Source organism: Cetorhinus maximus, unplaced genomic scaffold (assembly GCF_964194155.1).
Source record: "Cetorhinus maximus unplaced genomic scaffold, sCetMax3.hap1.1 HAP1_SCAFFOLD_501, whole genome shotgun sequence".
Lineage (NCBI taxonomy): Eukaryota > Metazoa > Chordata > Chondrichthyes > Lamniformes > Cetorhinidae > Cetorhinus > Cetorhinus maximus.
In genome coordinates this window covers 35,318-62,897 of record NW_027596443.1, presented here as the reverse complement: position 1 = coordinate 62,897, position 27,580 = coordinate 35,318, and the positions used below count along the sequence as shown (strand labels likewise).

Genomic DNA, 27,580 nt, shown 5'->3' with positions numbered 1-27,580 from the left:
TGTCAGTATGAACTGACAGAGCTGGACACGGACAGGAGAGTGTCAGTATGAACTGACAGAGCTGGACACGGACAGGAGAGTGTCAGTATGAACTGGCAGAGCTGGATATGAACAGGAATGTGTCAGTATGAACTGGCAGAGCTGGGCAAAGACTGAGTGTCCCAACGTTTAATGAAGTGGGGGAATGAAGTGTAGAGAGCTGGGGAGAATTAATGAAGGACAATGAAGGAGCAATAAGTCACTGAAGGGGCATGGGTGGCAAGAAAGGTGTTAGGTATTAGATTCAGCACATTGTCTTTATAATATGTATCTGGAAGGCTGGAAGGTCTAAAGTGCCTCTGTGAACTGGAGTCTGCAGTGGGGTTGAATGGGAGTGTGCTTATTGGGGTAACTTTTGGAGAAGTGATGGCTTAGTTGAAAAAATCTATTCTTTTTGAAGTAATGAACTACTTAAATCAGAATGCATCTTCTATAATATTAAAAATCTATTTTTTCAGGGAGCATCATGTCTTACGATTCATTAGAAATGCATCACAATTTTGTGCCACCAACGCCTGGATTTCTTCTTTAGATTCTCATGTACTTACACACTTTCCTTAAATATAATTGTAGGAATGTTAGTTAGGCACCGCTTAAGTGACACAGCCTTTCAGATGTCAACCTGGCAGAGTGGATATCCCGCCTATTACAGAATCATCTAATTTTCATACCATTGATTTCATGAAAATTAGGCGGGTTCTATAAGGGGGCGAGCTGGTCTGTAAGCCTACTGCACAGGCACTGAAAACGATAAGGAACTTCCTTCTTGTTGTCAGGAAATTGACAGGGTGCTTATTGAGGTAGCAATCTGATTCTTCGTATTTTGCGGAATTGTTGGTTAGCTCTTTCATGTTACTAATACAACAATATTGCATCGTTGGCAAAACGACATCATAAGATGGTCAGAAGACCATCAACACATGAATGAGAAGTTTGAGATTGAGTAATGTGCGATCTTTACTACATTTCAGACTGATTTGACGGAAGTAATGGATACCGAAAGTTGGCAAGTGGTCAACAACTTTCAAGTCTCTGCCACGCCCCCAGCTGCTCTCGGAGGGACTTTGCTCCTATACTGGTTGTAGTTTGCATTATTGGGCAGCTATCCACGTTGTTTCTCCAAGAGATCACATGATGACTGTTAGTTTCCACCCAGACAACAAACTGCATTTAACATTGGATTAATTCGAGTGACGTGACCTGGTTAAATGGAAAAGTGAAAGAGAACAAGTCGCCTTCACTCAAGTTAGGAATTCAACAGTGGTTCAGCAAGACGGTATGGTTTGACCGTAAGAGGGTGTGACAGTTGAACATGGCAAGCGAGGTAAGGTTCACCAAGTGCGATCTTCTATTGAACCTAGCCGGATTCGTGCTGTACTCAGCAGACATTGCAACCGATCTTTGGGTTGCTGCAGTGTATTTGTCCGAAGGACGTTTTATTTGGTGTGTTCTGGTGTTGACGGTGACACTGGTTTCTGCAGTGATACTTCAGAGCTTCAGCTGGACTTGGTATAAAGATGACGAGGAACGCCGGCAGGATCATTCAGAAACAGAGGATTCCCACAATCAAGTCTGTAAATGCGGGAGTTACTGTCTCCTTGTCATTCATATCTTTCAGATGGGGATGCCAATGAGGTAGGTACCTTGAGTTCACTTCCACCGGAATGTTACCAGTCCTTTGGGGATGATCTGGGAGGCGGGAAGCTGTCAAAATTGCACGGGAAGGTGTGGGATGGCATAGTGGATCATGCCACCTCGCCTTTTTGCCAACAGCAGGAAAGCTGGCAGATCGACTGCCCCCCTCTTAAGTGGCCAATTAAGGGCCACATCCCGTTTCTGTGGGCATTTTGCTCTCATCAGGAGGGCCCACTACCAGGTGGGGAGACCACCAGATAAACCCTGTTGGCCTCCCAGCAGGCTCTGGAGGCAGGGTGGGGGGTGGGGGGGGGCTTCCTTTTTGGACATTCTTTGGCTCCCAGAATGGCTCCTGGTGGCAATGGCTGCTGACATGGCAACAGTGCTGCCTACCCTCAATGTGCCCCTCACCCCCTCATTGGTGCCTGCCTTACTGGCCCTGGTGTCCTTAGGTCCCACTTACCTGTCTTTGAGGGTGCATGGCCATCAATGTACCCTCATCCTGCAGGTGCAGCCCCACCAATGGCCAGTGCTCCCAATGGTGCTGTTGAGCTGCAGGTCTTCAGGTCCTTTGATTGGGCAGGCAGCTGTTGGGATCAAGGTTGGAGGGCCTTGTGGCAGCTACTTAATTGGCTGGCACTGGCAAAATGTGGTCCCCGGTCCTCCTGTCTACTGAAGTGGTGTCACTTCTTATTTTTGGGCAACTTCTGCTACTTCAGAAAACTCCGGCATGTATTCACACACTGATGCAAATGGTCCAGGAACCTACATGAGTATGTAGAAGGTGACAAACTGGAATTACAGTTTTAGTGCAATCAGAAGCAGCCTGTCTGGGCTGCGACAGTTGAAGTTTTTTTTGTAACTCACTAATTTTCCAGCCCACCCAGCCTCACATTTTTCTAGTGAAGGCTATTTCGTTCATGAAGAGAATTTAACTTCTATCCTCCGTGACTCAATATTTGATACATATAAAAACTTTAATCCCATTCATTTTAAACATGTCACTGTTTCAGCAAAAAAATCTCCTGAATTAGAATCTGAGGTTTCAGAAGTCCCTCTGCCTTGGCCAAAAATGGAGGCTAACTTCAGCAGACGCCATGACACAGGGGCTGCATTTTGTCAGCTAAGTGGTTTGTGCTGGGGCTGCCAGCCTATTATGGATGGCGGTCCACCGCCAAGTGCTGCCCAGAGGGCTGGCAGCAGCCTTGGCAGCATCACCACTAGCAGTGGCCATTGCTGGGGCTGTATCTGTAGAATGAGGGCACATTGATGGCCAGTGTCCTTGAAGAGGGGTAAGTGCATTGGGGATAGTTGGGGCCTGGCAGGCAAGCCCTGTGATCAAGGGTGGGGATCTCAACGGATAGGCAGTGAGTGCTGTTTTTGCAGGTTGGCCATTGCCAGAGGGGCATCAAAGAGTACTCAGAAAGGAGCCACACCACTCTCCCGCTCCCTCTCCTTCTCCCCACTACACCCCCCTCTCCTTCTCCCTGTTTCCCCCCCACCCCTCCCACCTGCCACCAGCGCCTGTTCGGAGGCCGTCAGATTTCACTGGATGAGTGGCCCACAATGCGGGCTAACTGTCTGTGGATGTGGGAAATAATCCTTAATTGGCCATTTACATGGCGCAATTGGGCTCCTGGCGGGTGACTTGTCTGCCATCTTACCCGCTGCTAGCAAAACGGCACGGCAGCGTGAAAGTTTTGGACCTCCCAATGCCCTTTTGCCAGTCTTCCTGCCTCCCATCCCAGCTGGCAAAATTCAGTCCCTCGTTTCCTGTGGACTGACTACAATAGTTCCATCCTCTTTCCAAGTTACACTTGTTATACCATGCGTTATGGTAATATTTATGAATCGCGAAGAATTACAAATTATTTATAGAGCAAAAACAGATAATTCTGTCCAATAGGTCTATGCTGATGTTTAAACTCCACCCACCCTCCTCTTACCCTACATCTCACCTCATCAACATATTTCTCTGTTCGTTTCTCCCTCGTTTGTTTATCTAGATTTGCCTTTAACATGTCAATGCTATTCGCCTCAACTACACCTTGTGAGAGTCCCACATTCTAACCATTCTCTGGGTAAAGGAGATGCTCTTGAATTACAAATATATCTATCTTTGCTAATTCTGAGAAGACTTTTCAGTGCAGGCCTACTGAGAAACAGTGGTGTACCCTCACTTGAAGCAGTAACGTTGAAATTATAACCCTCTTAAATTTAAAGGTGTATTTACAATGCAATGTGGTATCTATTTAAAGTGGCTTTGCTTCATACCAGAGCATAGTGGTTGTCTAAATTGGCTGTCAGGGCCTGACCTGACTCCGGCGGGTTACTCCCTTCTCCAGCCAGTCTCACTCAGGCTCAGTCTAGAATCAGGTATTGATTTATAATACATTTTAAGATTTACTGAACCAAATAACGTTGCACTGATGTGATGGACTGTAAATGTCACTAACGTGTGGATGTCATTGAATGAATATTCATTATTTGTATTAGCATTTACGATTGCTATGGTCGCTATGCAATTGCAGCTGATGTGATCTTGTGATGTGCTTGTTGAAAAGTAATTTTACGGTGGCTTGTTGAAGAAGTAAGTCATTAATTACAGTTGCAGTATAGGCCAGGATTGGGCAATAATTTAGGCTAGAAGCTTAACAAGTTTTGGTGAACTGATGAGGGCTGTACACATAATCAATTGTGTTAACAACAGCTATTTAAATATTAAATATAAAGTCCATTCTTTGTTGAATATTCAGCAGTTAGCATCTAACTTTCTCTTCTTTGATGAGGTCATTCCCGAATTTGGGTTAGGGTTTCAGGAAATTTTTCTGGTCAGATTTTGCAACACCAACATAGTCACAACAAAACCAATGAACACCAGTGAGGCTCAAATCACACACGAATACAGAGAGGTGCTCCTTTTATTCACATGTGCAGCGATAAATATTTATATAAAAAATATATTCCTTGGGCTGAATGTTCCCCCCGTCGGTGGGGGGGGGGGTTGTGTGGGTGGGTGGGAGCAAGCGTGAACCTGATCGGCGCCCCCAATCGGGTGTGTGCCGCCATTTTACATGGGTAGGCCAATTAAAGCCCGCCCAGCGTGATGCTCGCCCGGAAGTGCTAGGTGCTCCCTGTGTGGGCGGAGGGGGTTTCCCTGAGTCAGGGCCTGTGCTCTTTTGCCGATGTGGTTTGACATGTGCAAATTTAAATAAAGGGAAATAAAAACTTTTAAAACATCACCCCTCATGTGATACTATCATATGAGCTGTGACATGTGAAAGAATTATTTTAAAAAATTTTATTGACTTTTAAAACACTTCATGGAACTTCATCCTGCCCGTGGATGAGGTTTCATGAAAAATGCGAAAGCTGCCTGGGCTCAGCTAATTTAATTAATTACTATTTAAATGGCCTTAATAGGCCTTTGACAGTTTGTTGGGCCCGCTGAACTGAAAATCTAAATGACGTGCGGTGGTGTTGGGATGCCCGCCTGACGTCACCGCGCATCATTTTACGCGTCCCGCTTGCCGACTGGAGAATTCTGCCCCGTATGTTTTTTTTCCTGTTGCTAGACCAGTGTTCTCAAAAGTTTTGGTTGAAGAATCTCTTTTCAAATGGATGAATACTCATGGATCCCCCATCTAAATTGTAATACTATACAATAATAACATGGATATGCAGCACTTAAGAGTATTTTAATATTGCTTTTAGGAAAACAGTGGAGGCAGTGGCGTAGTGGTATTGTCGCTGGACTAGTAATCCAGAGACCCAGGGTAATGCTCTGGAGATGGTGAAATTTGAGTTCAGTTGAAATCTGAAATGATGATCATGAAACGATTGTCGTAAAAACCCATCTGGTTTCCCTTTAGGGAAAGGATGCCATGAATCTGCCTACATCGGCAATGTGATTGGCTCTTAAAACACCCTCTGAAATGGCCTAGCAAGCCACTCAGTTGTATCAAACCACTAACCACTAAAAGGTCACAAAGGAATGAAACTAGACAAACCACCCGGCATCGACCTAAGCACCGGAAATGACAGCGGCAAACTCAGCCCTGTCAACCCTGCAAAAACCTCCTTACTAACATCTGGTGGCTTGTGCCAAAATTGGGATAGCTGTTCACCAACATAGTCATACTTATGGAATCATACCTTACAGACAATGCCTCAGACACCACCATCACAATCCCTGGGTATGTCCTGTCCCATTGGCAGAACAGACCAGCAGAGGTGGTGGCACAGTGGTATACAGTCAGGAGGGAGCTGCCCTGGAGTCCTCACCATCAAATTCATGGCATCATGGGCAAGAAAACCTCCTGCTGATGACCACATACCACCTCCCCTCAGCTGATGAATCAGTGCTCCTCCATGTTGAACACTACTTGGAGGAAGCAATGAGGGTTGCAAAGGCACAGAATGTACTCTGGGTGGGGAACTTCATTGTAGCACCACTACTGACCGAGCTGGTTGAGTTCTAAAGGACATAGCTGCCAGACTGGGTCTGTGGCAGGTGGTGAGGGAACCAACAATAGGGAAAAACATACTTCACCTCATCCTTACCAACCTGTCTGCTGCAGATATATCTGCCCATGACAGTATCGGTAGGAGTGATCACCGCACAGTCCTTATGCAGACAAAGTCTCGTTTTCACATTGAGAATACACTTCATTGTGCTAAATGAGTTAGATTTTGAACAAATCTAGCAAGTTAAGACTGGCGACCATGAGATGCTGTGGACCATCAGCAGCAGCAGAATTGTACTCAACGACAATCTGTAACCTCATGGCCCGGCATATCCCCCACTCTGCCATGACCACTAGCCAGGGGGTCAACCCTGATTCAATGAAGAGTGCAGTACCGTATGCCAAGAGCAGCACCAGGTATACTTAATAATGAAGTGTCAACCCGGTGAAGCTATAATACAGGACTACCTGCATGCCAAACAGCATAAACAGCAAGTGATGGAGAGAGCTAAGTGATTCCACAACCAACGGATCAGATCTAATCTGTGCAGTCCTGCCACATCCAGCCGTGAATCATGATGAACAATTAAACAACTCACTGGAGGAGGAGGCTCCATAAATATCCCCACCTTAATTATGAGGGAGCCCAGGACATCAGTGCAAAAGATAAGGCTGAAGCATTTGCTACACTCCTTAGCCAGAAGTGCTGAGTGGATGATCCATCTTGGCCTCCTCCGGAGGCTCCCAGAATCACACATGCCAGTCTTCACCCTATTTGATTCACTCCACGTGATATCAAGAAATGGCTGAAGGTACTGGGTAATATTCTGGCAATAGTACTGAAGACTTGTGCTCCAGAACTTGCCGTGCCCCTAGCCAAGTAGAGCTACAACACAGGTATCTACCCAGCGATGTGGAAAATTGCCCAGGTACGTCCTGTACACAAAAAGCAGGACAATCCTAACCCGGCCAATTACCACCCCATTAGTCTATTCTCGATCATCAGTAAAGTGACGGAAGGGGTCATCAACGGTGCTATCAAGCAGCACTTGCTTAGCAATAAGCTGCTCACTGACGCCCAGTTTGGGTTCCGCCAGGGCCATTCAGCTCCTGACCTCATTACAGCCTTGGTTCAAACATGGACAAAAGAGCTGAACTCCCGAGGTGAGGTGAGAGTGACTGCCCTTGACATCATGGCAGCATTTGACCGGGTGGCATCGAGGAGCCCTGGCAAAACTGGAGTCAATGGGAATCGGGGGAAGACTTTCCGCTGGTTGGAGTCATACCCAGCACAAAGGAAGATGGTTGTGGTTGTTGGAGGTCAATCATTTCAGTTCCCAGACATCACTTCTGGAGTTCTTCAGGGTAGTGTCGAAGGCCCAACCATCTTCAGCTGCTTCATCAATGACCTTCCTTCCATCATAAGGTCAGAAGTGGGGATGTTCGCTGATGATTGCACAATGTTCAGCACCATTTGTGACTCAGATACTGAAGCAATCCATGTCTAAATGCAGCAAGACCTGGACAATATCCAGGCTTGGGGTGACAAGTAGCAAGTAATATTCGCACCACACAAGTATCAGGCAATGACTCCAACATCTCCAACAAGAGAGAATCTAACCATCTCCCTATGATATTCAATGGCATTACCATCGCTAAATCTCCCAATATCAACATCCTGGGGGTTACCATAGATCAGAAACGGAACTGGTCTAGCCATATAAATACTGTGGCTACAAAAGCAGGTCAGAGGCTAGGAATCCTGCGACAAGTAATTCACTTCCTGACTCCCCAAAGCCTGTCCACCATCCACAAGGCACAAGTCAGGAGTGTGATGGAATACTCACTACTTGCTTGGATAAGTGCAGCTCCAACAACACTCAAGAAGCTTGACACCTTCCAATACAAAGCAGCCCACTTGATTGGCATCCCATCCACACCCATTCACTCCTTCCACCACCAACGCACAGTAGCAGCAGTGTGTACTATCTACAAGATGCACTGCAGCAACTCACCAAGGCTCCTTAGACAGCACTTTCCAAACCCACAACCACAACCATCTAGAAGGACAAGGGCAGCAGACACATGGGAACACCACCACCTGAAAGTTCCCCTCCAAGCCACTCACCATCCTGAGTTGGAAATATGTTGCCATTCCTTCACTGTCGCTGGGTCAAAATCCTGGAACTCCCTCCCTAACAGGACTGTGGGTGTATCTACACCACATGGATTGCAGCAGTTCAAGAAGACAGCTCACCTCCACCTTCTCAAGGGCAATTAGGGATGGACAATAAATGCTGGCCTAGCCTGAGAAACTCACATCTCTTGAATGAATAAAAAAAACTATCAGCAATATGACTTGTCCCCCAATATTGTTCTTGTGTCATGGACTGGATTATAAATGCTCATTGGTGCGTTTGAAGGTGGGAGGGGGGTGGCATGTAAAATCCAGCAGGTGCTCTGCCTGCTACCCACCTGCCTGAAATGAAAAGGGGTGTGTGGGAGCCTTCAGGTAGCCCACCCGCCCTTGGCCCTATTGGGGCTCTTTGGTAGCCAATTAATCGCCACTTAAGGACCTCATCTCACTGTCATGAATACTATACCCACGGCAAGAGAAAGTTCACACCCATCAATTAGCTCACCAGTTTTAACTGCATGGGTTAGTGTCGGGCAAAGTTGCAACGGAAACTTCCTCTTTGGGCCCTCTGAGCCGATCAGAAGCAACCCTCCCATGCTCATCTCCTTCATTAAGCCTTCCTCCAGCAGGTGAATCTATCTGTAAAATTTTCCTTTCTTTTCTGACGCTATCAAGAATAACCTAACAGCAAGTCATTTTTCAAGATATGTTCTGTATGAAAGTTTCAAAGAAGTGGAAATACTTAAAGCAATGAAACAGGAAAGTAATAAAGAAAACAAAACTGGCTGCACATAATTTGCAGAATCCATTGTTCAAGCAGTCAGTCATTTTTATCAGCTTACTCAGTATTTCTTAATGTTATAAAAACATGCTTACCTAGTTTTGAAAATAACATAGATCAATGTCAATTTGATGATTAAGTTCTGTATAACTAATTTATGGTGCATTATAACCAATTTATATCACCTGCAATGACTTATCTTCTCATTCCTGCACCATTACCTCTGGTGTTTCCCAAAGCTCTATTATTGCCCCCCCTCCCCTGCTATTTCTCATCCACATGCTGTTCCTTGCATTCAAAAACACAGCATCAAATTCCACATGTACGCTGACAACACCTAGCTCTAACTCACCACCAACTCCATTGACCTTTTGACCAACTTTCCACCAATTTTCTTTTGTTGTGCCTGGCCTATTCATTGGTACCTTTTTGTTTGCACATTCATGCACGTTCTCTATCTTAAAGGAGACTGATTGTGCACAAGCTGTGCGGTAACATCCATGTGGCCGCACAGCTTTGAGGGAACATTGCACTCCACTATCTCTGATTTGTCTGACATCCAGCACTGGTAGAACAGAAACTTCTTCCAGTTAAATATTAGGAAGACTGAAGCAATTGTCTTCAATCCCCACAACAAACTCCATTCGATAGGTACCAACTGCATCCTTCTGCAACCAGATCATTTGCAACCCTGACATCCTATATTATCCTGAGATGAGCTTCCAATCATATATCTGTTCCACCACTGAAACCGCCTATTTCCACCTAACTAACATCGCTCGGCTATGACCCTGCCTCAGCTGATCCACTGCTGAAACCTTCATCCATGCCTTTGTTACTTCTAGATTTGATTATCCCATTGCATTCCTTGCCAGCCTCCCATGTTGCAACCTCCATAAACATCCAAAATTCTCATTTTAACACCAAATCCTGTTCACCCATCACTCCTATGCTCGCTGACCTACATTGGCTTCCATTTAAACAGATGCATTGGCATCGCTGGTAATATTTCTCCGGGTATTTAAGGTGTCTGCTGTACATTGCCCATGTCCATGATGCATACAGAAAGGCAGGGAGCACTGCAGCCCTGTAGACCATGAGTTTGGTGCTGGGTTTGAAGCCTTTGTCATCAAGCACTGCTTTCCTCAGTTGGCTGAAGGCTGCGCTGGTACACTGGAGACGATGTTGAGTTTCATCGTCAATGTCGCTGAGAGGAGGCTCCCAAGGTATGAGAAATGATCAACGTTATCCAATGGTTCGCTGTGGATTTTGATATTCGGGGGAGGTAGTATTGCATGGCGGGACCAGGCTGGTAGAGGACCTTTGCCTTCCAGATGTTTAGCCTAAGCCCATTCTGTCCAAGCTTCCGTAAATACATCAACGATAGTTTGGAGCTTGGCCTCTGAACGTGTGCATACGCAAGCATCGTCAACGTATAGCAGCTCGATGACAGACATTAGGATGATCTTGGTTCTGGACAGGAGGGGGCATAGGTTGAACATTATGTGTGTGTGTTAGTCACTGTCCATACAGCGGAACCTGGTCTCGGCTATCCCTGCCACTGGACAAAGATCTTGCTCTGTCAGGACCACGTGGTAGTTGGTGTGCAATGGCCACCCCACATTAAAAGAACCCACACACAGCATCTTCCACCTCCTCAAAATGAATTCCGGGACCTGGAACATCAGGATTCTCATGGACTTGAATACAATGGGGTATCTGGAGTACTGTCTTCAGTACCTGAACTATCCTTTAATCTTCCAAAGATAGTTGAGAGTTATCACTAATTAATCAATCAGGATCGAGTACAATCAGTATAGTGGGACGTTGAGTTTAACCAGAGTTTGTGGTGAGATGTAATACGCTAGCTATACAGCAAAAACACACGCCATGACCGGTAGTGAGTACCGGGCCAGATTGGGCAGGATGGCTGGCATGTGCAATCAGCTTTCTTCTTCTTCCACTTTTTTTCTTGGTGCCCCATCTCTTCTTGAACTTTTCACGAGTGCTGGAGTGGATTCTTCCTTGAGAATTCTTTTTCACCACCTACTACAGTGATTTCTCCCAAAGTCTCTTATATATCTCTTTATACCCTTTATTAAGGGTGTACCTGGATGAATTATTGACAAGGCCTTTTTGTTCAATAATGATTTCAAAATAGCCTATAAATGTTGAGTTCTTTGTCTAAACCTTGGGTTAAAAATCCAGCCTTTAATACCATTCATCTGCCATTAGCTTCTTGAGCCTGCGGACGTATCTACTGGCCTTAATCAGTCACTCTTAATTCATCTTTCCCTCATCACATTGTGATGAAATCTATGTTTTTTTTTGTCAATGCGTATTTTAGGTGTGGAACCATGGTAATTTTGTCCCTGTGAGGAGTGACCCTTGGTTAATTGGAGATTGTAACATTTGAGGTACAAACGTACCAAAGGTTCATACACTCGGCTTTACCTCAGAGCAGGTGTTTGGAACCCTGTTAGCAGGACAGATCAGTTCAAGGGTCAGTAAGTCGGGCACAGACAAAGAGGAAGGTCGGTTCCATGCAGCTGAAGTGCTGCCATTAGCTCTGTGCTGTTGAGGGGACTGGGACTCAGAGGAGCCCCAGGAGCCAGTGATGTTCTGCTCAGAGCAGCTCGAAAGGATCATGTCGGTGATTCGCTGATAGCTCTGTGCAGCTGGCAGTTGGGGAAAAGAAAGCTGCGGTTGTCTGCTAGAGAGCTAGAAGGTCTGCCAGTAATTAGACGCTGGAGGGCAGCCTTGTAAATTGAGTGGGGCGCAGTCTTGACAGAAGGGATTGAGTAACTGGGAGACGAGCAATTGTTAAGGCAGTCTGAATTGGAGAGGTTTTTGAGGGAAATCAGAGGCCAGATCTTCAAAAGGGAGGAGCTGAAGTCCCTCAGGAGGAAGAGAAAAGTTTAAAGAATTTTTGTGACTCACAGGTCTGGGTGGGTTGCTGAGAAAATTCAGAGGACTTGGCTTGTTTGTGTCTGCCATTTAATGTGCAGTTTGGGTGTGTACGACCACAGTTTGATTTATGTTAACCTCATGTTAATTCTGTACATTAGAGTATAAAATAGAGTATTGACTGTTTGTTTTGTTGATTTTTGTAATGTAAAATTTCTTCTGTTTGTTTAAAACTGGAATCTTGTAGCCATATTCTCTTAGTAAGTAACTGGGATTTCAAATTTTATCCACTTTAACAAAAAAGGTACTGGTCCCAAAAACTTTGGGGGCCTTTACTAGGATCGTAACAAAATTTTGGGGTCCTGGTCTGTGATCGTAACAACATCTCAAACAGTTCTCCCTGACTAGTTTCATCTTCCCAGTAACATTCCATCCCCAGTATCAAACTAACTCTTAAAAAGTTTCATTATTTGTATTTATTCCATTATTAGCTATTTATGTCTAAGGCTGTTCCTCTGACCTGTTAACAAGTTGTTCATAATGGCCATTCAGTTCAGCTGTTCTTATTCCTTATCAGGTAGTTGAACCCTGGTGCTGTTCACTGAAGTAATTTCTGTTTTACTTTCACTCACCAATGAGCTCATGTAATTCAGGAAGTATCTTAATTAAGCAAGGTTAAATGAAAAGCCAAGTCTAGCTTTGTACTATGGTTGTTTATTTTTAGTATCTGATAGTTACTCTCATACTAGGTCTCATCTGTCCTTTGGCCCCTTTTCGGGTTAAATGCTGCTGTTATCATTCCACTAGCTTTGCTTTTATGGAAATTGAACTGTTAAGCAATCCCCAGTAAAATGAAACTTACAGCACTAACCTATCCCTTTATCTATTTCAAGCTGGTTATTTATACAGATGTACCAGGCATATAGTTAATTTCTAACACACCTCAGTACCCGTGTTGTTATATTGTACATGAGGATGCTGAACTGACTAGCTGTGTATAGTGCAAATTATTAGGGCCAGTTGAATTATTAAAAGATAATTGAACTCACTTGAGAGCTAATTTTAAACCACACTGAGTAATAAATTGACCTTGTTATAGCATGCTAATGATAAATCAACTGAAAAGATCATATTTCAAAATAGGCATGTTAGAATACAAACGAGTGTTTTGGTTTCTGAAATATAGCAATATCCCATTTGCATGTACTCATTATAAATTTGCCTGTAGTTTTACCTCAAACCACAACTCATCCAAAACATATTGCAGCCTACACACTTGCCTGCACTGATGTTCACACACTCAGTCCTGTCATTATCAAATTTCACTGAGCTCTGATCATGTGATTGTTAAGATGCTTATCCTTGCCTTCATTCCATTCACAGCCTCACCGTACCCTACTGCAGTAAACTCCCCCAGGCCAATACTCTTGCACACAATCACCATTCCTTCAATTCCTTATTTGTTACTTTCTGTTTCTTTTTCCACTCTGTCTTTTGTGTATTTGAGCTTTCTCACTCAGCACCTTCACCTAGTCACCTCTTCTTGCCTTCAGAAGTCTTAAGATCCTTCTCTTTAACTTTACTTCTTTCTTTTCTCCTCTTGTTTGATATCCGTTCTTTGCCCACTGCTCTTTAAAGTGGTTATTCTCACCTGGACTCTGGGGACCCCTGGGGGTCTGTAGAGACTTGCCGGGAGGTCTACAAAATAATGTGCAAAATTCTTTCGAGTTATCAACAGTCACAGATTGCAACTCTTTCGAGTACAATCACAGTTCTTGGTTTCCGGGAGTGGGACATGAACCCACAACCCTCTGATTCAAAGGCGAAAAATAATGTGCAATATGAACCAGGAGGAGGGAGCAGTGTATGACTGCAATGTGTGCAGTGAAGAATGGGCTGTCTGTCTCACCTAGGAAGGGAGCATGGATAGACAGAACCGACAGTGAGAAGCAGGCAATGTTCTCTTTACTTTCTCTTTGCTTTGTCTGTTTATTGCACGGTGTGGTCTCTTTAATACTGCTATGTGGCCGCGCATGCTTACATCTTAAAGAAAACATTGGTTGTGCATGGTCTGTTTTTTTTCCCTGTGTGGTATATTACAGAAAGCTGCAAGGTTGTGTTCCTGCGCAGCTTAGAGGGGACATTGGAACATCTCACTGATGTCTCTTAAGTAAATACCTGCCATCATAAAAGCATTATTAAAACACTTTTTACGTGCAGCACTTTTGTTTATGAGTATAATGTAGTTATATCATTCAGATGGGCAGTCCATGGCTACTAATACATTTGAAAAGGTCCTTCAACCAAAAATGTTAGAGAACGACTGCTTTAAAGTACTCCGAGAATTCTATTCTCTCTGCATGCAAGGACCACTGTAGCAATGCAAGTTGGTATATTATGTACAACTTAAGAAAATACATATTTAGCAACTTCCTTTTCAGAATTTAATGGATAAATAAAAGTTGAGTTATGACACAGTTAAGTAAATCGATAATGAAACGCATCACAGCTATTTGCTCCACCTTAGAGCCTGAGAACAATTGGTAACACCCATTCATAATACCTTAATGTATTCAATTATTCTTACTGTTGAGTTTTACCTTGCTCATCTGAAAATCTGTGATAGCATTAATTTTCAACTGTAGCTTTAATTTACCAAATAAAATATATGTAATGTTAAATTCAAGACATGGCCCTAGTAAGGCTGGACATACCTAAATTTGTTGCAACAAAATAGAGAAGCTCTGAAGGAAAGTGAAATTTCAAATTGATATTTTGAAGCCACCTTGGTCTTGCAGTCCATCCACAGGGAATTTTATGGAGACGATGGTATTGGCTGCTGGCTGGAGAGCTGGCAAGAGACACATGTTGCCCCCTTTGGAGAAGACCCACTGAATTATTAAAAGGCAATTAACAGGCCATCGGCAGGCATTCCATGGGGTCAGGAGCTTGGGGTGGGAAGTCCCGCCTGCCAAGAGCTGCTGGCCAATCAGAGGCCATCAACTCTTTTGCTCAGTAGTGCCACTGGGGAAGGTGCTGGCTGGTGCTGGAATGACACCCACCTGAGACCCAGTATCGCAGAGTGAGTCAGGCCAGAGGTAAGTGCTGGTAGGAAGAGTCTTTGCAGGTTGGGGGAGTGGGGGGCATAGGGCGTCAGCAGCAAGGGCAGAAGGGTGGCTCTAGGTGGATCCCCCTTCCCTAAGCCGGGTCCCTCAATCAGGTACTGAATGCCTTTGGCCATGCCTGGGAGACCACAAGCAATCGGCACAGGTTTGCATGTCATGTGTGGCGACAGACCTGCCTGCTGCTGGGTTAATATCAGCAGTGGCAGGAAGAGGCCCTTAATTGGGCATTAATTACCCATTTAAGGGCTTCAATTGGCACCAGGGTGGGAAGGCCATCCATAGGCCTTCCTATCACTGATGTAATTGGGGTGGAAGCAGGAAACTCTTTCGAGTTACCAACAGTCACAGATTGCAACTTCTTTCGAGTACAATCACAGTTCTTGGTTTTCCAGGAGTGGGACATGAACCCACAACCCTCTGATTCAAAGGCGAGGGTGCTATGAGGTGGCAGGGTCCTTACCTGACACCAAATAGCCTGATTAAATGCCCTCCCTGTCTCCAAAATTGCCATAGGGGAGAACATAAAATACTGTCCACATTCCAACAATGATAATACCATTCAAAATTTTATCCTAATTTTTTAAATCTAATTAAATCTCTCAAAAATAGTAAACACAAGAGGTTCAAAGATTAGTATCAAAGTTAAGTTTCTTTCTTAAATTAAGTTAAATTGGATTTTATCTCGCAGCATTTAATATGGCTAAGAAAAGATCATACTCCATGTTGATGAACATCAATTTTAAATGAAGGTAATAATTGAACAATGGTCTGATACAGTAGCACACAGCCAGTACTTTTACACTATAAATGAGGGTTTCGGTAGTGCCTTATTTATTTATTTACTTTGTCTTATAAGTTTTCAGTAACTCTTACTTTCTCAGCTGATGCACTAGAGAGCATATTTTTCTGACTAATATGTCCTCATTTTGGATTTTATTCAATATTGATTGGAAATGGGACAGAGACTTGTTTCACTTGATCTCTGCTCTTTTTGCGTACTATTTACATTTCTGATGGGAGCCTTGTTGGATGTAGGAAGCTGCTGCCTGAAGCAGCTGGGAGCACCATGTCAACATTCAAATAATTTTCTGGTATCACTTTGGTCACACAAATTCTCAATGTTCACGCTGCATTACACTGGGTGATCTCCTCACCTATATAAATTGGAAGCCCACTATTGCAAGATACTGCAATATTTGCCAAAGTGTGTTCAGAGAGCACTGAAAGAGATTTTTTGAAACATTTTTCAGGAAATTTCAGTTCTTTTTTCTTGTTTATTCCCTGCTGCTACCATCTAGGTTTTCAGGACCCTTGCAGCGATTGTGGCTTTTATTCCAACAGCTGCAATGATGCGACAATAGGTTTACCCGTGGTTATTTTCCAATTTGATTATTAAATCATGGTATTACTAAGGCCTTTGTTAAATGTGTTTGAAGGTTTACAGCATCTGTCATATTGTTGGTGACAGTTTGGTTGGAGCATGAGTAACCAGGAAATTGAAGTCGGACTGATTTGTATTTTAAGGTGGAACAGTTTAATTAGTTTAAAGAATTCTTTCAATGTTTTATGAGTTGATTCATTAGGGTATTATGAATGGGTGTTGCCAATTGTTCTCAGGCTCTCAGGTGGAGCAAATAGCTGTGATGCATTTCATTAGCGATTTACTTAACTGTGTCATGACTCAACTCAAAAGCTCATTCAAACACATCAAGTAATAGCAGGGAATTGCATCACTGTCGGTTGGTTACGGACCCAGGAATGTATAGGACAAGAAGAGAGCGATGTGGTCTATCTGATTGATTCCGAAATTCAGGATTATCAAAACAATGTTTTATCTCTCAGTCACTCTGTGTTGTATATCTAGTCAGCTCCTCCTTGGCTACACAGTTACGACCTGGCTCTACAGCCTTCCCAGGCAGTCGTCTTCTAATATTTGCCACCCTTAGTGAAAAGCAATTAAATTTAATTTGTATGCTCACATTCCTTCTTCTAACTTTGAACCATGCTCCTTCTTAACAGAGTTTGTAAATGTGCTAAACATATTACCAAAGCCCAAGTTATCTACACCTCTTAGAATTTTAAATATACAATAAATTCTCTCCTGAGCTTTCCCTTTATTATAATAAATATTTCATGTTTCTGTAACCTCCCTCCATAGGTGCCTCATCCAAGCTGTCAATTTTGTTGGCGTTAGTCATATCCTTCCAAATACCACGAAGCTCCAGGCATGGTGACATACCTGAGTTCGTAGGATAGAAATTGCAGCACAAAACAAGGCCATTTGGCTCATTGGGCGGAGTTTAATGGTTGTGATGGGAGTCTCGCCTGCCGGCTGGAGAACCAGTCGGAGCCCTACGTCGCCTCCATTGATGATAGCCCATCGATATTAAGTGCCCATCAGGCACTTAAGTAGCCAGCATGGGCCTTCTCCTGGATTAAAGACCCTGGGTGTGGAAATCCCACATCGATCCAAAGTTGCTGGCCAGTCAGAGGCCAGCAGCTCTCTATTGCCATCAGTGCCACTGGGAGTGGTGGCAGCTGTCGGTAATGCACCCACCAGAGGCCTAGGGTCACTGAGAAATCCAAGACCTAAGGTGAGTGAGGGCAGGATGGGGGTCGTGGGAAAGGGAAGGGGTCAGAGGCAAGGGCAGAGAGGTGGCTTTCAAGTGGGCCTCAACTTCCTGAAGCTGGGTCTCTCGATCAGGCACTGAGTACCTTTGAATGAGGGATCCAACCTGGAACCCACAAATAAACTCAACAAGGTTTGCTTTTTGGGCTTCCCACTTGATGACTCTCCTGCCTGCCACTTATTGAATACCAATGGCAGTCGGATAAAGCCCGCATGTGTGCATTAATTCCCCACTTCAGGGCCTCAACTAGCATCTGGCCGGTTTCACACCCTGGACTTAATCAGCCAGCAGCGGGAAGGCAGCGGGATCCCCACCCCACACCCTCTTGCCTGATCCAATGCTACCCCACCTCCAAACTCACCAGCGGGGGACATTAAATTCTGCCCATTGTTCTGTGCTGGTGCTAACTTTTCAACAGAAGCTACCTTTTCTAATTCATTTCTTTTCCTTTTCTCCTTTTCCTTTTATGTTTGTCCTTTTCAAATACATACCCTATTCTGTTTTAGATGAGGTAATGGTTTCTGTTTCAATAGTTGCTTGTCATAAAGCATTCTATTTTGTAATAACTCTTTCTATGAAAACATTTCTTCCAATCTACTTCTTTCTGCCAGTGTTAATCTTCTGTGCCTATGTCTTTCACAGATTCATCAATCAATAGAAACAATCTTTTAATATGTACCCTCTCAAAATCTTTCTTAATTTTGAAAACCCTTTGGAATCCCCCTTAACCACTCTGATCCAGTGAACACATCTTAGTTTTTTGAGCATTTGATTTTAACAATGACCGTTGGTAACTATAATATCCTTCCTATGATGAACAACCAGAACCACATGCAGTATCCAAATTGTGCCTTAACCAATTGTGTGTATTATCTATTCACTGCTCACTGTGATGGGGTAGGTATCTCTCACAACTTGCAGTGTGATTTAGTTTTTGGGTATTTTTAAGTCAGACTAAGTTTCTTCTTACAACAACCTTGTCAGATATCTCACAAGTTATGCATATGTTACCTATGGACCTGTAGTTTTATATCCTTGCAGAGACCTCATACCCTTCAGGCCTCAAGGGCCTGGATTCTTCTCCCATTGATGGCGTAGCAGTGGGACTGGGCTCCAGCTTGTCCATGTCACTGTGCCGCTAACCTGTTACTCCAAGGTCCTTAATCACATACGTGAGGGAGGAAGATGAATAGCACAGAGCAAATGGTTATTCGGAGATCCTAAGCCACAATAACAAAAAGACTAACAGCCTTAAGAAAGAAGAGTTCAGCAGCAGGAAAGGATGCCAAGATTCTAAGACACAACTGTCACTGTTTTCCTGACTGAAGTAAACTTAAGAAGGAAATGCCTGTCGGAGATATTTGGTAAGTGGGTGACTCAGCCCGTATGGGGGGATGTTGCTCAAGCAGTGAGTGCAACTTCCACCACCTCAAAACATCCTCTCAGTACAGAAAGAGATTCAATAAACTCATAAGATGGCCATAGCAAGTCTTGTGATTGCAAAGATGTGGAGGATGTAACAGACCACCATGAATTTGGGGACAAACTCTGGTGAGTATTGGAGGGAAACCCCCTGAATGGTCAAGGCTGTGGAACCTGTGGTCAGGATGTTGATGGTTTGCCCCATGATCTTCCTGGGGACTGCGTGACTCATTATAGGTGCTCTGTCCTTGCATGGCTGGGTGGCAAGGGGTGTAGAGCTTGTATCCCTTGTCACCCAACAGCCAGCCTCTGAGTCTTCATAGTGACCCAAAGATGACAGTTATGGCTGACTGGCACAGGATGAAAGTATCTTGGCTGCTGCCCGGATAATGGGCATTCACTGACAGGATATTCTGTGCATGGTCACACACCAACTACACATTCATCAGATGGTAGCCTTTGCAGTTACAGTACATCTCTCCATTAACATGTGGGGCCCACTCAGCCATGTACATGCAATTGATGGCACCCTGGACCATTGGCAATAATGCTAGTCTGAGAAAGCCACTTGCTATCTTCCCCTATTTTTCTCTAGTCAGTGAGAATACAATGAAGTCTCCTCTCCTCCTTTACGAGGCTTCTGTCACCTCCCTGATGCAGCAGTGGATATTAACAGTGAGATGTTGCTAATTCCAGTTGCTCCTGTCAAGAAGGATCCACGGGTGTAGGATTTTAGAACCATGGTGATCTTGATGGCCAATGGCAGTACCGTCCTCAACCTGCTGAAGGCTGGATTACAGGAGATGGGATCTCACAACCATTCTGTGAACCACTTGTGGAGATAAATAGGAAGATTGCACATAACCAGTGCTGCAGTGGTTCAACTGGGGGAGTAACACGATTACCAAGAAGTTCGAATCTCTGTGAAGTTGAAGCACCAGACTCATTCAGAATTTCCATCATGATTTCTTAATTAGTGACAATTTCTGACAATAGGTAGACAAACAGAAGAGGCTGGGGAATTCAGTGAGGTTAGAGGTAATATAAGGCCAATAAAGATTGAGCCAGGCTCAACATCGATATTGTCAGTTTTCTTGAATATTTGAAATGCTTTCACAGTTGGCCATTATTACTTGTATAATTTATACACAGCTAATCAAGCTCTCCCATTTTCACTTACTGATTGGGATCCTCCATCTGATCTATCACCTGCACTACTGCCATAGAATCAATGCTCCATGATCAATTTTCTTTTGGACTCTTGAATTCTGGTTTTCTCAGTTCCAAAATGCATTCAGGGACTGGCTTTTCCTTTTCTGCTGCCAGATCTTCCTGCTCTCTTGTGCTTAGTGCATTGCTTGAGTGTTGTTGAGTGAGTTGATGCTTGGCTAATTAAGACATCACGATGGAAATCGTGAATGAGTCAGGTACATGAAGAATCATGCTGGAGGTGCTATGTTGCTTTTTAGACAGTTATCTTCTGGCTAAGCTTCACATAGGAGGGCTGCAAAGTATATCCATACAGATCCTGAAATAATGCTGGAAGCATGAGACACATCCATACCTACCATACTGGTTGGAGCCATATCTAGCACAAAGGAAGATGCTTGTGGCTGTTAGAAGCCAATCAAGCCGAATCCCAGGACACTTCTGCAGGAGTTCCTCAGGGTAGTGTCCTAGCCCCAACCACCTTCAGCTGCTCCAACATAAGGTCAGAACTGGTGATGTTCACGGATGATTACACAGTGTTCAGTGCCATTTGCAACTCCTCAGATACTGAAGCAGTCTGTGTCCAGATGCAGCAAGACCTAGACAATGTTCAGGCTTGGGCTGATAAGTGGCAAGTAACATTCACACCAGACAACCTCCAGCTGCAATTTCACACTGGCTGGCCAATTAACTGCCAGCCAATGTGAAATGTGCCCTGAGAAAGGCTCAGCACTGCCAGTGGGGGTGGGAAGTATGTGGGTGCCAACGTCACCGCGGGTGCTGGTGAGTGCTTCCACTTAGCTCCCTGAAGGCAGACAGATGCTTCAGACCACCACAGAATAAAAGAAAGCACAAAAATGCTGCAAAAAATATCCATGCAGCACAATCAAGCACCTGAAAGCATACCTCATAAAAAACAGTCCCCAGATATTTCTTTTCATTTTAAATCCTAAAGGAGATTTCATCCTGTTCTTGGATGAGATTTCATCAAAATGTAAAGCCCGCCTGGCCGATTGGCCCGACCGCCAACCATAAGATTGGAAGGGCCACAAAAAATCGCTTACAATTGGGCTGTTAATGAGCTTAATTGCCCGCTTAATTGTTGATGGGGGCTGTTCAGACTTTTGCGCACGCCCACCAAGTGAAATATCGCGCAAATGCGCGAACACGTCGGGACGCTCGCCCAACGTCATCTCGCGCGATCTTACACCTGTTTGGGTCGGGTGTGCACCCACCCGCGGGATGTAAAATTCTGGCTCTTGAATGACCTGTTAATTAACTCCTTCCATGTTGATGTAGCTTCATGCTTGACCAAACGTATGAAATTTTTCGAAGAAATAATGGAACAAAAATTTATAAACAACGTGATTTATATAGATTTTCAGAAATAAGGTACCACTTAAAAGACTCATGGCAAAGATGCATTGAATAGAATTAAGAAGCATGTGGTCACATGGATATAGAGATGGTTGGAGGGAAGAAAACAATGAGTAGGGTTAAAAGTAAGTTGTGAACATGTGGTGAATAGTGTTTCTCAGGGAGCTGCATTAGGGGTGCTGCTATTTTCTATGTACCTAAGTGAAACAGCATAAATACAACAGAATGTTATGAGGGCTGAGGAGTTAAAGCTCTGGAGAGGAGCTGGAACACTATTTATTTGAGAAACTTAAGGGGAGACCTGACCGAGGTCTTTATGATTACAAGGAGTTACAATTGGATAACTAAATTGACTTTTTCCACTGGCTAGGGTGACCGGATGTTCCAGTTTGACCGGGACAGTCCCAGTTTTTCATTGTGCCCTGGTGTCCCGACAAGTTTCTCCAAATTGCTCAAAAGTCTGGGTTTTCAGCTCTGCTGAGGCCCCTCCCTTTAACCCGCTGCTGGTGTTCAACTTACTTTCTGCACAAAACCCATGCACTGTGCTGCACCCTGGGAATCGGGGCCAGCTCCACTCTGGATCCTTTGGCAATTGTTGTTGTGCAGCCAGGAAGCTCAGTCCATGGGGGTTATCACTACCTTTTTGGCACCGATGACTCCATTGCTGATGGCGTCTTTTAATTGTCCTTGTGGCGCCCAGGCACTTGCCTGGCTGCCTGATGTCACAGCAGGCACCGCTTAACCCAACCTGCTGCTGGTGCTCCGTAACAACTCTGCCCCTCAGCTCTCCTCAAGTCACCTTCACTGATATGCCTTTTGTGTGGTTGTGAGGAGCTGCCAATCACTTTACCGTTTAGGATGAACCTGTCCCACTGTTCCGGTTGGCCTCCAGAGCCAGAGCGGTGTGTTCATAGCAGATAACTCAATTACACAATTAATCGTCTCTTAAACTTTAGAATTATTTGATTGATTAGCCAATTAGGTAATGATTGACTAGGCATATGAATTATTACCCAAGTATCTAATACTCAAAGTGTACCTGTTACCTGAAAGAAATGTGTACATTTGTGAAAATGATATTCAATGATAATTGATAAATGCTCATAAATGCAATCCTCCTGCTGCATGCTAACACAATCTGCTCAGGGTATGTGTTCAACTGTAAGTAATGGCTGGATTGCTGACAATGCTGTTCTGAGTTACTCGTTCATAATTAGTATAATTTCATTGCATATTGTTGTTTGTACATAAGTGGAGTAGCATGCAATATGTAAAATTACAGCACATTGAAGCAGTATTGAAATGGTTTCTTGAAAGCTTGAAGTGTGTTTCAGGGGAAGAGATATTGGGTTAAAACTAAATTGATTGGGCACTTCTCGGTGACTCAAGAACAAAGGAATAGGGTTCCCAACTCTGGCTGGACATAATCTGGGAGATGTCATCACATGATCTCCTATCTTCAACTGCCCCTTCCCCAAACTTTGGCCATTGGTCACCCAACATTTTAATTTTCACAGAGTCCTGCCTTCCCAAGGCTTTTCAACGTGTTCTGGTTTTGACATTTGAAGATCTGGCCACCCTATCATTGGCTAGCAAGAGAATAAGAGGGCATAAATTTAAGTAAATCTGAAAAAGAATTATGTGGAGGTTAGGAAAAGGTCTTTCTACAGAAGATATTTAGAATATGGAATTATCCATTGCAAAACAGTATTGAAGCAAACTTCATGAATTATTTTTAAAGGGAATTAGATCCTTGAAAAAGAGGAGTAGACTCATGAGGAGAAAACCAATGGCACAACCACACTGTAGAAGTTCCTCGTAGAATTGTCCAATCATCCTCAGTTAATCTGTCAATGACCTTCTTTGTGTCATAAGGTCAGAATGAGTTGTTTACTGTTGATTCCATTTACAATTTCTCTGACAAGGAACAATCCCATGCCAGCCTACAGCAAGATCTGGGCTAACACCATTTTTGGGCTAACAGCCATATTTGGGCTAACAAGTGGCAGCTAACTTTTGCATCACATGTGCAAGGTGATGACCATTTTGAATAATAGAAAACTCAGGCCTTTGGTGGCAGCATCATCACCAATCTCCCATCATCAACATCCCGGGTGTTATACTTGATCAGAATCTGAACTGGAACTGCCATATTAACACAGTGCTGACAAGAGCAGGTTGGAGGCCGCATACTCTGCGATAAGTGGTTCACATCCTGATCCCTCAAAGTCTTTCCAACATCTGCATGGTTCAATTCAGGAGAATGATAGAATACATATCATTCGCCTGGTTAGGTACTCCCGTAACAGCGCTCAAGAAGTTTGACATCAACCATTCTATGCTTCCACTCCACCAAAATTCTTACATACAAAATACATTAAATGATATTGGTTGACTAGTTTCTCTGACCTGGTACTTCTTATTTGCTTTTGATCAGAAAATTTATGGCAGTTGTGCACAAAGTAAATGCTTAATATTGCTTGAGTACATGTTGTCTTTTATTTCCAAAAACATTTTTCTCTCTTAAAGGTTCATAAAAGCACTTATGCTTGGATACAAAGCAGCAATTAAACAAAAAGATACTCACATGGATGCCATTTATGCAGCAACAGACTTGAGCATGTTACGATTGTTTGAGGCATTTTTGGAAACCGCACCTCAACTTGTTCTTCAGACTTTCATCCTCCTGGTGTCTACTGACCGAGATTATGTTAAATGTAAGTTTATTTGGCATTGATTTTATTTATAATGTCACTGACTCTTTTACTGACCTAACCTGCAAGGAGTTTAACTCCATAGTGTGTCTCTAATGTTAGTGATAGGTTCCCTGCCCAGAGGTCCAGAATGTGTGACAGCTGGGTCTTTAGTCAGGCTGGAAGCCAGCCACTGATAGCCTGAGCAGCAAATGATAATATGAATGGGAATGAATGGGGAAGTCAATTAGCGGGCTGTGATTGGAGGGTAGTTCCTGAACCAACAAGCCCTCAACTTGAAGAAGCCGTCAGGTTCTCTGACGTTTAGGAAACCTGGCCGGCAACAATTAAATTTTAAATGGGGAATTACAATGAAGCTCATTGCCTCACTGTCATATTTAAAGCTCCAGACCTGCTCCTTGGATCAGCTTTTTTACTGGGCCAGCTTCGGCCTGAGTTAAAGTTGGAAATGGGCAGGTTGGAGACAGGTTTGGGTGAGGAAACAGATTCCTGAGACTTTAACCATCCGCAGCACCCACCCCCACCCCCTCCCCACCCCTCCAAATCCAAATCCATGCGCTGGATTTTCTGGTTGGCGGGCAGGGAGGGGGTGGAGTGGGAACGGGCGGGCGCGGACCTGATCACTGATTACCATTTTACGCGGGTTGGCCAATTAAGGCCCGCCCAGTGCAATGCGCGATTCCCGAGGATAGCGGGAGTGGGCAGGCGGCAGCGGGAGTGGGTGGGCGGCAGCGGGAGTGCACTGTCCACTGGGTCCAATGGCGATCCGGCAGCCTGTTTATATGAAGCGCTGGCAGCCTTTGCAAGGCTGCTCAAAATGGCAAGTGGAAGGACTCAGCAGAGGGCTTCTGTTGAGCAGGCCAGTCCCGAGGCCAGGCCAGAGGGTAGGGCAGCAGGACAGGCCAGGCTGGAGGGTAGGGCGGGGGTCCAGTGTGCACCTTGTTTTTCAGATGACTGCCTTGCTGCCTTCCTCGAGGAGGTGGCAGCACGGCGGGAAATACTGGTTCCCCAGGATGGGAGGAGGAGGTCCCCCATATGACGAAATGTGCCTAGGAGGAGGTGGCGGAGGTGGTGAGCTCCCGCGACATGGGGCGGTGCACCTGGATCCAGTGTCACAAGCGCTTCAATGACTTGTTGTGCTCTGACAGGGTGAGTACCATGTTGGCATTGGTCATTTCACCCAGCAGGTTGGCTTACCCCCCCGACCCCCTCAAGTCTGAGTGTAGTGACTGCATTGAATCATTGACGGTATGTGTCCTTTGCTGGGTGGGCCAGCAGATATTTCCCATGCTGAGGTCAGCCTGAGAGGCTGATGAAGAGATGTGTTTTGCCCCCGCAGCATGTGTTACAGAGACCCACGTGACCGGTTTGGGGGCAACCTGGAGAAGCTGCACCTAGGGGCTGTGCTTGAACTGCAGGACATGTCCAAGTCAGGGTGATGAGATGCTGGGAGGGGAGCTTCAAGGTGGTGTGGCAACGAACCATCTGCTGCCCTCTGCGCTCCACATGCTTGTGCCTCGTTGCTATGGAAGGATATACCTTGTGGTGCCTAATGTGATGTAGGCAGCATGTGTCCCGGTGGGGAGCAGGCCTAGCATTTTTGTGTTGAGTGTTCAGCAACAGCGGGGTGAGGAGGCACTGGAGCCCTGATATGTCCCACTCTGGTTGGGGTGGGCCGTGCTCGAAGAGAGTCCATGTACAATTTGCCCTAATCAATGCTTGTCTCTCATTTTCAGGAGAAGAATGCTCATAACGCAGCAGAGCGTGCGAGGACTGGCAGTGGCCAGGCGCAGATCGCCGTTCTTAGCTGCTTCGAGCATGAGGCCCTGGATCTGGAGAGGCGCCATGTGCCAAGGTCCACTGGTGTCGGTGAGGCTGGGGTGCCACGGCCAGGTATTTATGCCCAACAGTGATGTCAGCATTGTTCTCCCAGCAGCCATAGCATGTTAAGTGATTTAATTTTGCAACATGGCTTGACCGTTGGTTACGGAAGGATTAGCGGATAATGATCCGAGGGACAGGGATGCACTTTATCATTGTCTTCACATTAACTGATCCGCTGTCCTTGTTCTTCCTTTCAGCATCATCGGAGCAGGACCAAGAGGAGGAGCAGCAGAGGCCCCCACTCACACCTGAGAGGCCTGAAGCCTCACCAGTGTCACACCATTTCTGCGAGGCAGGTACCAGCGCAGATACTAGCACCTCGGTGGAAATTCGAACATCGGTTAGTGTCCTGGGGCACAGCGGTGAGGGCACTTCACAGTTGCTGGAGGAGCTGGCAGAGACAGAGAGTGCCCATGGCGTCAGCAGTCGGAGGACTGCAGGGGACCAGGCACATGCTCAGTCGGTGCCTGATGATGTACCTCTGGAGTCGTCCGTGATGCAGCAGATGCAGGAAATGCAGCCGGCTGTGCGGGAGCATCTGGGAGAGATACATGAGGCTATGCTTAGCTTGGTCTCCGTGGTGGAAGAGTCTATGCAGACGATCGCTGAAGCAATGAGCCACATGTCCGAGCGCCACAAGTCCTCCACGGAGAGAGTGGCAACTCTCGTGGAGAGGCTACTCCAGGAGACCCATCAGGGCTTCCTGGGAATGCGCTCTGACCAGCAAGCCCTCACATCGGCATTGACCTCAGCTGGTCAGTGCCAGTGTGGGAGATGATTTGGGCATCAACTTTCCCAGCTCGATGCCCATCCATCCATGGTGAGCAGGGAGGTCCGAAGCGACCTCACGGCGCAGCAGCTGCCTGGCATCTCTGCGGGCACCTCTCAGGGCACTCTGGATAAGGGTGGCAGTTCCTCCGCCCCTCTTCCAGTGACCATTGCATCTGGTGAGGCTGCGACGACTGAGGAGATGCCAGCTGTGGAACTGGCAGCTCCCTCCCAGGCGGGGCCAGCACTGGTTCCACGGGCTAGAGGACAACCGCCAAGGTCATCGAGGCCAACAAGACAGCAGAGTCAGCAGGATGTCTCAGATGCCACTCCGAGCGATGGGGCAGCACCAAGACGTAGCACCCAGAAATGAAAACATAAGGCACCTTAGGCACACCACGGGTTTCTCACTGGTGCTTTTGTGTTGGCCTGAGATGAGGTCCTTATGATTTGTTTTGATTTGTAACACTATTCTCTTTTTTTTGG

At 45.2% G+C, this 27,580-nt stretch overlaps 1 protein-coding gene across 1 annotated transcript in view; it reads left to right on the top strand.

Annotated features, from left to right (window-relative positions):
- Positions 1-1,076: 1,076 nt before the first annotated feature.
- xkr9 (XK, Kell blood group complex subunit-related family, member 9) overlaps positions 1,077-27,580 on the top strand; it is a 35,229-nt gene continuing 8,725 nt past the window's right edge. The window contains exons 1-2 of the mRNA XM_078535510.1: positions 1,077-1,674; positions 24,258-24,445. Of these exons, the coding sequence (XP_078391636.1) occupies positions 1,352-1,674; positions 24,258-24,445 (511 nt within the window). The 5' untranslated portion in view covers positions 1,077-1,351. The remainder of the gene's footprint in view (positions 1,675-24,257; positions 24,446-27,580) is intronic.